General features: G+C 34.5%; 1 protein-coding gene across 2 annotated transcripts; it reads right to left on the reverse strand.

The window, feature by feature from the left end:
* Nucleotides 1-868: 868 nt before the first annotated feature.
* On the reverse strand, nucleotides 869-7,385 carry LOC125847948 (26S proteasome non-ATPase regulatory subunit 4 homolog). 2 transcript variants are annotated; one of them, XM_049527711.1, is made up of 11 exons: nucleotides 7,220-7,385; nucleotides 7,016-7,129; nucleotides 6,792-6,897; nucleotides 4,946-5,060; nucleotides 4,655-4,864; nucleotides 4,220-4,529; nucleotides 3,360-3,483; nucleotides 2,391-2,494; nucleotides 2,206-2,274; nucleotides 1,254-1,329; nucleotides 869-1,161 (listed from the first exon to the last, which is right to left on the reverse strand). In XM_049527711.1, exons 1-10 carry the CDS (start codon nucleotides 7,229-7,231, stop codon nucleotides 1,282-1,284), a joined length of 1,212 nt encoding a protein of 403 aa, XP_049383668.1. In that variant the 5' UTR covers nucleotides 7,232-7,385; the 3' UTR covers nucleotides 869-1,161; nucleotides 1,254-1,281. The 2 variants fall into 2 exon arrangements, with proteins under 2 accessions (XP_049383668.1, XP_049383667.1); XM_049527710.1 differs by having other exon boundaries at nucleotides 1,254-1,332.
* Between the last annotated feature and the right edge of the window lie 5,947 nt (nucleotides 7,386-13,332).

Here is a 13,332-nt window from a genome sequence, read left to right on the forward strand (position 1 = left end):
GGCGACATGGTCCTTTAGTGTAACAAGTCATAGTGACACATACCTCTACTTTATCATTTCAAAGTCGTGGGCTCCACATACTTAATTATAGCTATTTGAGGTATATAAAGTTGAAATTGAGCATATTGTATATACATACAAGGGTAATCGAAAGTCTTTTAAGGGATTAGATTATTTCGTCCATTACCTCATGAATTGAGTTTTGAATATAGTCCTAATCGAGCTAGTCCAATAACACCAAAAGGTTCAACGTCACTATATATTATTAAGCACATATGGTTCCAATCATTGTACTGCAATTATTGATGACAAGATAAAGACGTGAGACAACACGTCCAAATTTGATATAAATTCTCTCCTTTTTATACATGTCGAACTACAAAACAACCACCAAGTGATGAACTTCTCCCATTATTCATTATTTTGAATAACGCAATATGGTCATCATTCTCCTGTGATGTTTGTTAGTAATTCGAAATATTCAATGTCCATTGGCCCGTTTATGAGAACAGGTCCCCCATAACAACCCATTGATATTAACATTTAGTGCAAAGACTTAAAAGTCTTTAAGAATGGACCTTGTTCCATGGTTTGTCCTTTGGTAGTTGTTCTACAATAAATGCCTTTTAATACACAAGGACGTCTCAAATGCTAGGACATCAAATTTAATTGGACCTCTCCAACACTATTCCTAACCCCCCCTTAAAAAGACAACTCTTGGTATAAAAGATCACGAGTATATCAATAAAGAAAGGCAATGAGAAGTAATCCGAATCTTCATTTTCAGAGATAACAAAGGATGTTAACAAGAAGCTAAATAAAATGTGTTGACACCTTGAAACATTAATTGTCACTTCATAGATGTTTGGCGACACATAATTTTTCACAAAAGAAAAGGCCGTGTAGTTGAAGGTAAACACCATCTTGTTTGCTAGGATCTGTCCTTAACATGATTTTTTGAGAGAGAAATACAAATCATCTGGAAGCCACAAATCAATCTAACTGAGAGTTCCATAATCTTATAACAGTATATTTTAAAGAACGATTCAATTAGTCCCTCAAGAGTAATGAGATACATCCCTTTCCCACAAACATAATAAGACCCATTCCAATGAGCAATTTCAGCAGCAGCATACTTGATTACCATCTGAACTTCTTTCCCTACAAAGATTAACAGTAATGTTCATACTAGCGGGAGCATAGTAGACAAGATGCAGCTTTCTTCAAAAACAAAGCATTAAGAAGTTACATACCTGAGCTGCAAATAGTTGTACGCATCTTTTACTTCTTTTCCTCTTTCTGTTCCTTATCATTGTCCTCATCCTTCTTCTGCTAGGACAAATTAGTTCATTTTTCAAATCTATTTGAAAAAACAACAGAAAACATGCTATTTTGGTAAAAAGATGACCCCTAGCATCCCTGGCATTCCTCCATCCACTATGAAAGATTATATAACCATTAATAAAAAGACAACAGGAAACTAAAGGTAAGGAAAGAAAGCAGAAGCATCAAGAATAACATGATTGTACCTACAGAAGAATTCTCGTCCTTTTGATATGTTTGTCACCCATACTGTTTTTTTCGTTTACTTGGAAATATTAAATAACCCCCCTAGGATCTGTTAAGCTGGAGGTCTTCTAGAATGCAAAAAAGCTATTTTAATAGGGCATGATCAGCTTTGTATCTCGTCTGAAGAGCACCAATTCTTAAGGGGTCGTTTGGTAGGAGGACGCATTAGAAAAAACAATGCATGTTAGTTACGTTAGCTTTGTGTACTCCTAATACTTTCTTTGGTACACTTTCTCAACCTATCTCTATCTGGTATTATGATGTGTATAACTAATACACGGGAAACCTGGTATTAGCAATGCAAGTAGTTTTGATGAATGCATTAGTATGGTTAAAGACACTTCCTCCACATCCTTTCCACCATTTTTGTGGAGGGCATTTTTGTAAACAATTTTTTTTTTGGAAATTATGTCATGCATGTTATTTTTCACACACTGAACCAAACACTAAATAAGGAATCATCTCAGCATAACTAATACCAACATTATTAATGTCAACATTACTAACAGTCTACCACCATATTCAGCTCAAAGTGCAAATACAGACGCATAAACCAGAAACAACAATTAAACAGGAAACTAAACCCGAACTTACCCAAACATGCTCTTTGATTAAATAATAAACTAATTAACTCACCTCAGACTGGCCTTGCATGGAAGCAAGCAAATCTTTAACGGAAGGATCGTTCGGATCAACACCTGGAAGCTGTCAATCAAATGCAAAATTAAGTCAGAAGTCGCAGAAGAAATACACTCCAATCCTTAGGAAAAACACATACTTTCTCTGGTGAAATAACAGAGTTTTGTGTACAGAAGACTTACTGAGGCAAGGATTGATGACACAAATGATTGATCTGCCAACAGCTTACTCATATCTGTCTCATTTGACTGATCATTTGTACTGTCTTGCACAGACAGTTGAAGAGCTGCAAAGCACCAGAAGGTTCGAGACAAATCAGAAGTGTACAATAATGAGCGAATCTTGTAAGGTAACAACTACAAAGGATTCTGTGCAAGTGTCAACCTTTTCAAGGAACTGAGGAATTTGATAGGGTAAGCCAATGCTATGTACAGCCAAGTAATAGAGTCTAATACAACCTCCATTGGCAATTAAAGGACAATTTCAGGACAAAAAAGGACAAATAAAGCAAGAATACTAGGCATTTCTTCAGAAAATGAACCTTAACTACTACGTAAGCCCTCTTATTTGATCTATTATCATAGAGAAACAAGAAAAGGAGATCAGATGGGTGATCATTTTTTTCTTTTGATCCAGAGGAGTGGGGGCTCCACTCCCTCTCTTCCTTCAAACTTCAACTTTTCAAAATATAATACTCCTGTTGTGGCACACTTTCCTTCTAAATTTGCCCAAAAAGAACACGTTTCTATATTTAGAAACAACTTAACTTTAAACCTCTCATTTTATGCTTAATGAGATGAATTATAGCCACATGAATACTCATGACTTGTTTTAGGCCACAAGTTTTAAAAGTCTTCATTCTTTCTTAAACTAGGTGCTCGTCACCCACGCAGCCACGCCACATAAATTGAGGCGGAGGGAATAGTTGTTTTCGATCAGGAAATCCTTAGAAGTGCATAGAATAATTCAAGATTAGCTATGCACATTCTAGGTTAGGTATGTTGTGAGAAATGCAAGAAAACAAGGAATAAATATTGTGAATGAACTAAACTAGGTTAGGTATGTTGCTAACAGTTAAAACTATGTATCTATGAGATTGTGACAGGTTACCAGCATATCAACCATTTAAGACTGCAGATATCGTAACGTACCAAGTGCCAAGTCTTGATCTTCAGAAGCTGCTTCTGACATGTCAGTGTCTCGTGTAGCAACATTGGAGGACGAGTCGTCCATCGACATTGCAAGGGCTTGCTGTAACAAGGCATTCTCATCATCCTGTAAGAGATCCAATTATAATTAAGGTGTTATTTCATGTTGACTTCTAAAAGGCCAGCATCAAATACCCTTCAAGCTAACACCCAGTTTTATTAAAGAAAATTTCAGTGTAAACAAACTACAGGAAACAATAACCTTTTGCATAAGTGTGAACAAGCTAAAATGCAATGCCAGAATAAATCTCACTAAGGCATTTAAGAAGGTCCAAGAAAATAGAGGATTCATGCAATTCCAGAAAACCAACGTGTAACTATACATGGTTCGGCTAACCAGTAGAGTCTTGCACACCCCACCCTCCCCCAAAAAAGGAGAAAAATGCCATATACCAAAACAATCTCAAACTTAGACAGTTGATAAGAAATACTCCCTCCGTCCCATTTTATGTGGCACCATTTCATTTTTGGTCAGTCCCAAAAAGAATGTCACATTTCCTTATATGGTAAGTATTTAAAGGTACAATTCCTCTTTTACCCTTGTTGGTCCCACTTAATCTTAAAATAATACTCCAATACATTTAGGAGGAGAGAGAAAAGTGAATCTACTTTTTAAAGGGCAATTTGGTAAACATTTCAAAGTCTTCATTTATTTCTTAAACTCCGTGCCCGATCAAATGTTGCCACATAAAGTGGGACGGAGGGAGTAACACATTTAATTACATCCGAAAGAACAAAAAAGTTCTTTTTTCCAACTAATATTCAGAGGTATCAGATATGAAGAAGATGGATAAGATACGAACCATTAGGTCGGTAGCTTTGCTTTCGGGCTCAGAAGTTCCTGCATTGACATTTTCAGCCATAGCAACATCCTGGGAAGTAGACTGATTTTCTCCTTTCTCTTGGTTACCAGCTTCTTCTGCAGCCTTTTTTGCAGCTGCTTCCTGCCTCGCCCTTTCTTCCTCCATTGAAACTCGGAGTGCGAGAGCAAGTTCCGGATCCAAATTAGGATCTACACCAAAATCATATCCAGACACTCCACCAGCAGCAGCCGCTGCAGCAGCAGCAGCAAATCCACTGCCACCTTCACCATCACCAGTGAAAATAGGAGTACTGCCAATGACAGATGAGGGATAAAACTTATTAAGGAATTGCTTTTCACAAGTACAGGCAGAAAAATCTTATTTAGTAATGATAACAAAATGGTTAGATAAGAAGATGGTTATATCAGGGGTCACCTTATGAGAACATCAGAGAGAGCATTAGGACCAGGAGGAATATGAATGATGTGACTACTGTCATTGGTATTAAGCGCAGCAACTAGTGCCTCTAGCTTCTCAGCTTTCCCTTCATCATCTTCACCAAAATTAACCACATCAAGAGCTACACTATTCTTCTTCAACTTTCTCCCAATCATCTCCAAGACCTTCTTGTCATATTTAACAGGGCTGAAACAAGTAAAATGTCAATAGAATGATCAAAAGTTGAAAGCAGCAAAGACGATACAGAGAAAAGCATCTGAATATCACCTGCCAGCAAAAACAATGATCCTTTGTTGTTGCTTCTTGTTTTGTCGGTGCTTCAATGCCAACTGGGCTACCTGGATTCCAGCAGCCAAATTCATCTCACCGCCTATCTCCAATCCTGAATGAGGGAAGACAAGGCCCACTCAGCAACTAAAGAGTTAATACAAGAGATCATCGCACACCCCAAGACACTAAGAGATACTACTATCATGCAGTTGTATAACTCAAGCACCACATGGACTTCGGAACCATCTTTTTGATGAAAAAAATATATTCATTGATGGCATCAAGAAGATACGAAGAGTACAAAAGTGATTCAGATAGCTCCATAATATGGGGATTAAGCTAGGACTGGAAGCTCCCAAAATCTATAAAAGATCAGTGTTATTTACAAGGGACAGTTTGCTCCAGCTAAATAGACGCATAGGCCCCTAGCTTTCAAAGAGTGGTTTGGAGTAGACCATCAAAACATAGAACAATATTGTTCCGTGAATACACCCCAAAAGTACTGATGGGAGTTGGGACCATTCTCTAGATTTTCTTGATGGTTTTATCAAGAAAATCAAAGCAATAATACATGAGTGTAATTATACGTATCTTTTTGTGCAAACATTTGGAGAACACTTCACAGATGATGTAATTATGCAGTTCACTTCCTACCTAGCCCCCCATCTTGACTCCTATTTTGCTACTCTATACACTTAACAAATAATTGGCATAACATTATCCCTCACCCCCTTTTTGTCTTTCCAGCCATCTTTTCTCCTCAGGCTCTATGCATCTTGAATTTCTTTGAAATTACAAAGTGGCTTCAATTCTACATCTAAATATTCCAGAATTTAAGCTTAAGCATAAGAGCACCTTTTTGAAATTCTTTTTTTTTTTGAACTGGTAACTTTGCATTCCTCAGCATGCTGGTCACCTCCAAAAATTTACACTTAAGAGGAACCAATTACAGTAATCTTATGGAGTCAACTAACTGAACTTCCTCAATACATTGCTCTAGACCGGAGAGCATGGAGGTCGAGGATTAGGGTAGAAGGCTAGTTGAACATTTTCTCCCTATTCTATGGGAGCGCTTAGCTCTAGTTTAGAGCACTTTATCTACTCCCCCTTATCAATCACTACTAGTGTGCTATTTTTATCATACACCTCAATTTTATTATTGTTGTTGTTCCTTTTACTTTATTATCAATACTATTTTGATGTCAATACTTTTCTCTTCTTCATTATTTTCATCATAGCCTTTTGCTCTTGACCTGTTTTGAAAATATTTTTCTCGATTAGAGGTTCTAATTGGAAACAGCCTCTCTACCTCTCCCAACGAAGGGGTAAGGTATGTGTACCCCCCCTTAAAACCCCACTTATGGGATCGCATTGGGTATGTTGTTGTTGGTGTACCTATCATCCTCCTTACATACAATATTGTCTTTCTGAAAAGGCATAGAACAAGTGATTAGGCACGATAAGAAGATGACACTAAGTCACTAACAAAAACCAGTGTAACAACCCATGGAGTAAGGCAAGAAGTAGTTAAACATGCAATCACAGGTATTCTAGCACCTCTAATGATAGATTATCATAATCTGTCTAGTCAGACCTCTTCTATATATGATGTGTTACACCCAAAACAAAGTCCGTGGAAACAATAAACGCCAACAAGAAAACTGAGCCATGTAAGACACACTTTAAGAACAAAACTTATCTCCACATATCTGCTCTCTTCCAGGTACCTTAATAAACCTAGCGCCCCAACATATTCCATGTCAAGGTAACAAAAGCTCAGAACTAGATAAGTCGTAATAAGTGCCTCTACAAAAAAGAGTAAAAAACACGGAACAGAGCTTACCGTGCATACAAGCTAAGATTTTTCCAAGATCGCTAGTCGGAGTGACTAACACTCGAACCCCTTTACCAGCCATCGTCAAAATTCCAACTGTATTCTCGGGATTAGACTGGATCAAAAAAAGAAACGGTAAAACCTATCTCAATTAGTTTTCACTGAAAGTACGAGACCATCCAGATATATCACAAACCCTAGAAAGAATATAACTTTAGAAAAATAATCGAAACCTGGGTTTTGGCACCACAGATTAGATTAACAGCGTCTGCTAGAGCTTGGAACCTATTGGGCGAGTAATCACCGTTTCGCATCCACTCCGAATTGTCGATGCAGATCATTGTCGCCTGATAAAAAAAAGTTAACAAAAATTAACCCTAGTTTGCTATAACATTGTAAAGATAACTGAAATTGGAATCAATAAACATTATGCAGACCTCGAGCACCATGGTTAACGATTGAAGAAAAATCCAATGATCGGAAGATTGAACTGAGAAATCGTTTCGTCTCTCTCTCTCTCTGAAAATTGGAAGGAATTTGAGTTTACTTGCGGAGGGAGTTGCTGCTTAAAGGAGGAAAAATCACAATCCGAAGAGGATAGCGGTGTTGCGGGTCGGGTTTATTTCCTATGGAACACTGTAAAATATATAGGTCCAATTAAAAGAGCGGCCCTATTTCATACCGTTTTCGGACTTGTAAGTAAATGTATCTAAGGCCCAATTGAGTTAATTTATGTTTATTTATTATTAGAATTAGGGCGGATAAAATCGTATTGAAAATTGAATCAAATTGTAAATTAAGAAAAAATAGTGATTAGATAGTTTGATTTGGTTTGGTATTGGAAAAAAAATTAATTTTATTTGGATTGGTTTAATTTTAATTAAAAAAGGTCAATTTGAGATCAAATACTATATATATAATTTTAAATTTTATTTTATATTACTTTGATATAATTTATAAATATTCCTTATACCTTTTCATAGTTTTTATCTTTTAAAATATAATTTCAAGTTTGAGACTTAAAATTTTGAATGGTACAATAAAAGTTATAGTTCATAGATATTAGTATTTTAATAAAGCTCAAATTTATATTACCCTTATAGCCAAAACAACAAAACATATGGGACTAACACTGCAATATTTAGTTGTACAAAATGTTATCTGAATTGTACTCTTATTTAGATAAACACACGTGTACTCAGTACTGCACTCTTTTATTTTGACAAATCACGTGTATTTTTTTCCAACACCCACAATATTATTATACTATGTCCAATTCTCCACTCCAATTTTCTCTCATTCATCAGTGGTATAGNNTTATATATAAGCCAACAACATATGGGACTAACACTGCAATATTTAGTTGTACAAAATGTTATCTGAATTGTACTCTTAACCCTTATATATAAGCCAATAACATATGGGACTAACACTGCAATATTTAGTTGTACAAAATGTTATCTGAATTGTACTCCTATTTAGATAAACACACGTGGACTCAGTACTGCACTCTTTTATTTTGACAAATCACGTGTATTTTTTTCCAATATTATTATACTATGTCCAATTCTTCACTCCAATTTTCTCTCATTCATCAGTGGTATAGTTCTCAGAATTATTTGGGTAAGTTTTTCAGTTTCTCGGTGCTTCTATTTTTTTTCCAATTCTCTGCTCCAATTTACTGCACTAAAATGCACCAAACGGTTTTGCTCTACTTTGTCTCCAGAGGATGTACACAAAGGTAAAATCCTTTCACTTTTTGCTCGCTATGGTGTTTGCTCTGATTAGTTCTTCCGAGTTCCTTCTTGCTGGTCTCTTCGACTCTTTGTAATCAGACATTAAAAGTAATCACAATTTCGTATGTGTACCTTAGTTTCGTACTCTTTTGATATAGTTTCTAACTAAGATTTCTACATGCACCTTACTAACTACTTGATTTGCACATGCATTATGTTTCTTTGATGAATTTACTTTTCATATTCATTAATTAGTGCAAAAGTTAGATCGTCTTACAAAAATATGTATATCAAGTAGTGTGCATCTAAGGTTGTTTGATAATATGCCTCAGTTAACTTATTTAAAGTTTCCTGTTGTCATTTTTCTTTTTGGCTGCAACATGACTATTTGTATCAGGACTATAGGCATATATGGGAGCATGTCAATTTATCTTATCTTGGTGGTTTTGGTTCTACTGTTCAAGATGTGGGCCACTATGTTGTCAATTATAGTCTTCCACAAACCGTGGAAGGTATTAGTATTTATTATTTTTTTACGGATACTCTTTTTGGCTTTCTTTTGATCAACTATGTAATTTTGAGTATTACATATTCGTTAGTATTCATTTTTCATGTTTTGGCATTTGGTTTGTTGTTCCACTATTTCTTTGAATAGACAAGTAGCAAGACTATCAGAGGTGCGCGAAAATTGACCCAAAACATTACAGTTTGATGGAAAATTAGAGCAGAGTGATTCGATTCCGAGCTGGTGCATCAATTTGGTGATGAAATTTCACATTTGACTACCAAAATTGGAGGTAATTTTTCATTCTAATTTTAAATTTGTAAGGTTTTCCTTCCAATTTTTATCTCTAGATTTAATTTGCACTTGCAGAACAAAATGCATACTTTTTTTTTATGTGATAATGGGGCAAATACATGCTTTTAAGTTATGAACATAAAAAAATTCAAGTATTTGCACCAGTGATGTAGAGATGGAAGCAACATGAGTTGTATCTGAATCTTCAGAAAATATTGAAGAAATCCATTTCCAGCATTATTGGTAGAAAGGAGTAGCAACCTATGAAGAAGACAAATGGGTTAAACATATAAAAATTATCAATCCCACTTTCCATCTAGAGAAGCTAAAGGTTTGTCATTGATTTTCTTCTATTCTTCCTCCTTACTCTTTTTCATTGGTCAGCCAGAAATTATTATGTTCGCAATTTTTAGTCCAGGATGAATAAAGTGTTGACTCTTGCTTCCTTGGCTACTACTACCTCGAAGTCTTTCTATATCCATTGATTTTCCTTCCTTATTGTTCAATCTAAACTTTTATCTATTATGGGTATGATTAGTTTGAGTAAATTCTGTTGTGATTACAGAAGTTTGAGCTTTACTGACTAATTAAGCATTATAATAGAGAATTAACATAATATGCAAAAAACATATTAATATCATATGACCACCACCATTTTGGTGTTCTCGACTACATCCAAAAGTATTCATGGTATCTAAGGGGCCTTGTAGTATGTAGTTTGGTCTTCATATTAACATTCCTCCACCTCCAATTTTGTTGTAAATTTCACAGCTTAGGTATAAATTATAATTGTTATATACATGAATCTTCTGCATCATCTTTGAAATACTATACATGTGGCTCCAATAAAAATACCATACGTGTGACTACATATAACATGTGTGGCACAAAATCGACAAATATACTTAACTTTGACCCTTTGATAGTGATTCTGCATCATCTTTGAAACTTGAAACAGGGTACTTCCTAAATCTGGAGCAAAACAGAAATGAATTACTATGGGACACTAAAGAGGTAGGAAGTTTAGTTATTTCTGAATGTTACGTATCCCTACTCCTTCCTGATTGTCATTTTATCGTCTAACAATTCTATATTTTCATTTATTGTGTTGTTTTGTAATATCAGAGTTTCGGTGTTTGCCTTGCAGATGCTATGTAATAATGATAGGTTGAATGTTGTTATTTCTTTCCTTCCAGCAAATACCATTCATTTTGAAGTTTGGTAATATCAAAGATGAAATGCCCGTTTTGCTGATGTTGCATGATATTGATAGGTTGGGATCTGTTATTCTTTTTCTATCCGCAAGCACCTCTATATTTTGCCATCACTTCATCAGATGAATGAAACCTTTACTATCTACAGCTTTTCTCCCTTTGTATGCGAGTCTCTGCAACTCACTATAAATTTATGGTCAATACTTGATCTATATACAAGAACTACTTTAGTAAATTTTGTTATTTAAACAGTTCACAAAAGATAATTCAGTGTCTTACTTGTTGATTTTTCCTTCTGGTTCATTTGGATCCATAAGTATGGAATGAAAATAGATATACCTCTATTTGACAAAGGCAGTTCTGGAACTACACTAGGTATGTTATTGTTGTTGTTGACAGTGATGAACGAGTTGAAGAATGAACATATTGGTGGAGCTTTTTCTAAAAATAATAGATGTAAGCTTTCCCCCAAACAATTTCATGGCAGTTACTCTTTGTTCTTCCTTTGTTGTTAGATTTATGTGTTATTTGTCGAATTACATAAAATTTACTTCATTGTACACATTTTTTTGGATCAGGTGCTTGTACTTTGTTCATTAGAAATTACAGGTATGACCACATCTGGCACTAAAAATGGTTTTGCCTCTCAAGTGTGATTGCACTTCTATTCATATGTAAGTGTTTTCTCATTTGTTATCTAGAAGTTTGATTTGTACAGATAAATTATTAGTATAACTACTCTATGATTAATTTGGTTGCTACTTATGATAGTAATATTTACATGTATGGCTAAATTCATCAAATTTGATGTCTAGACAAAGTGGTGGATAAAGCATAAGCTTGATGGGTTCAATTGTATCGATTATTTTCGACACGATACATGACCATGTGTAATTTTTAAAGTGTTATGTTTTCAGCCGTAATAACCTGAAGGTTGAATTCATGAAATTTAAATGTTGATGACTCCTCCTTTTCGGCTAGATTGTGAGGGCAATTGCTCAATCAATACTTTTAGTGCTTATATAACTTAAGCATGGAACTTACTCCTGGTGGATGCTATTTGGAAATTTTGGTAGGTCATTTCCTGAAATATTAGTGTCGTATAGATGAGATATGACAGAGTGAACATGTAAAATTTTATATTTGAAATTCATTGCTTTTCCAAGTGTGATTCCATCATTCTACAAGTTAGCAGATAGTTACAAAATGAAAAAGAAGAGGGGTACCATCAAAGTATTTCATAAATTTTCTGTATATGCCTTTTTACTTGCTGAAAATTTGAGTAAACAATCGATTGTTAGTATTATGCCGTATTATTAAATGGCTTAACTTTTCCTTTGGATTGACAATATAGTAGTCCCGACTTGTGAGCCTGAATTGGATTGTCCCTGTAATCGAAATTGTAGTTTTACATGTGCATGTTTACTCTTTTGTATTGAATTTTCTGTTTGGATGGTATCTGATCTTCGTACGCTCCCGACTTCTATTCCAGATTACTTCCCACAGGTGATCATTGTCTTTTGTTCATGCAGGGAACTTTTAGAAGATTATTAATGGAGTCGTCCTTTTAATCGTCTTAACTTTTCATTTTCTAAGGATGCTTCAATATGTTGAGGGCGATCTCTAAAACTCCAAGAAGTTTGATCAACCTAGACAAATTGTGAAAACATTAGTTGTGTAATTGTCCACTGTATCATGACTAATTTATAATGATTGATTACAACTCCAGCATTGTCCTCTGAATTGCAAGGGAGGATAATCTTACAAGATGTATCTAAATCCTTTACCATTGGATGAACAATTTTATTAGCCATTGTTTTGAATATTTTGTTCCAATGAAGGTATTCTTAAAGGTAAACTTTATGTACTTATTTGGCATACGTTTACATTAATATATCTTTAAATGCTTATAGTTGTGTTGTAACTGCATCAAACAAGCTTTCGTAATATTAGCGCTATGTTTTTCATTTTGATTCACACCTTGCACCTCCAAATGATGATGCATGTAATCCACAATTGAAAATATCAAAATGTTGGGCACGGCTATGCCATTCTAGTATATCTATAAAGGAGAATCAAGACAAGGTGATGTGGCACACTCTATGGCCTCCATTCTTATTTATATTTTTTCTCCTTTTTTTGGCCTTTTTTCTTCATTTTTTCATTAAATAATTTGCTTATTACTTAAAAAATTCAATCATTTACTACTGTAATTATATGTAATGAGTTGTAAAAAAGCTTCATCCTTTCGCATTCTCTATTTAAATAACATGTCTTTTCAACTCCTTTCTAACAATTTTTATGGATTACCAAATCTATAAATACCAATCATCTATGAAGATGTTGAATGTTCATTCTGATTTTTCTCATTCTTTGTTTTTATTAGTATTGGTTTTTTTCTTCTTTTAAAATTTCTTTTTTTTCATCTTTTTATTCATTAATCATGTATTTAATATTCAAATAAGAAGACATAGAAAAGATAATATCATGATATGTCATTTACTTTGATTAAGATCATAGATATATTTTTCAATGATTCATCACAGAGGCAAAGAAATGTTCACATTATTTGGTACAAGTTCAACAAAATGAAGAAGGAAGCTTGATTATCTTGGAAGATTCATGAAGAGAGATTGTCATAGTAGTATAAAAGTTTGAATGATTTTCAAACATTTTGAAAATTCATTATTGTATTATTTTGATTTCAATTAATATTATTCTACCCTCTTTTATTTTGTTTCTTCGTCTTGAACAAAAAAATTTGATAAAAAGACATGATTTCCTTTTATTCACCATACAAG

This window comes from Solanum stenotomum, chromosome 12 (genome assembly GCF_019186545.1).
Source record: "Solanum stenotomum isolate F172 chromosome 12, ASM1918654v1, whole genome shotgun sequence".
Classification (NCBI taxonomy): domain Eukaryota; kingdom Viridiplantae; phylum Streptophyta; class Magnoliopsida; order Solanales; family Solanaceae; genus Solanum; species Solanum stenotomum.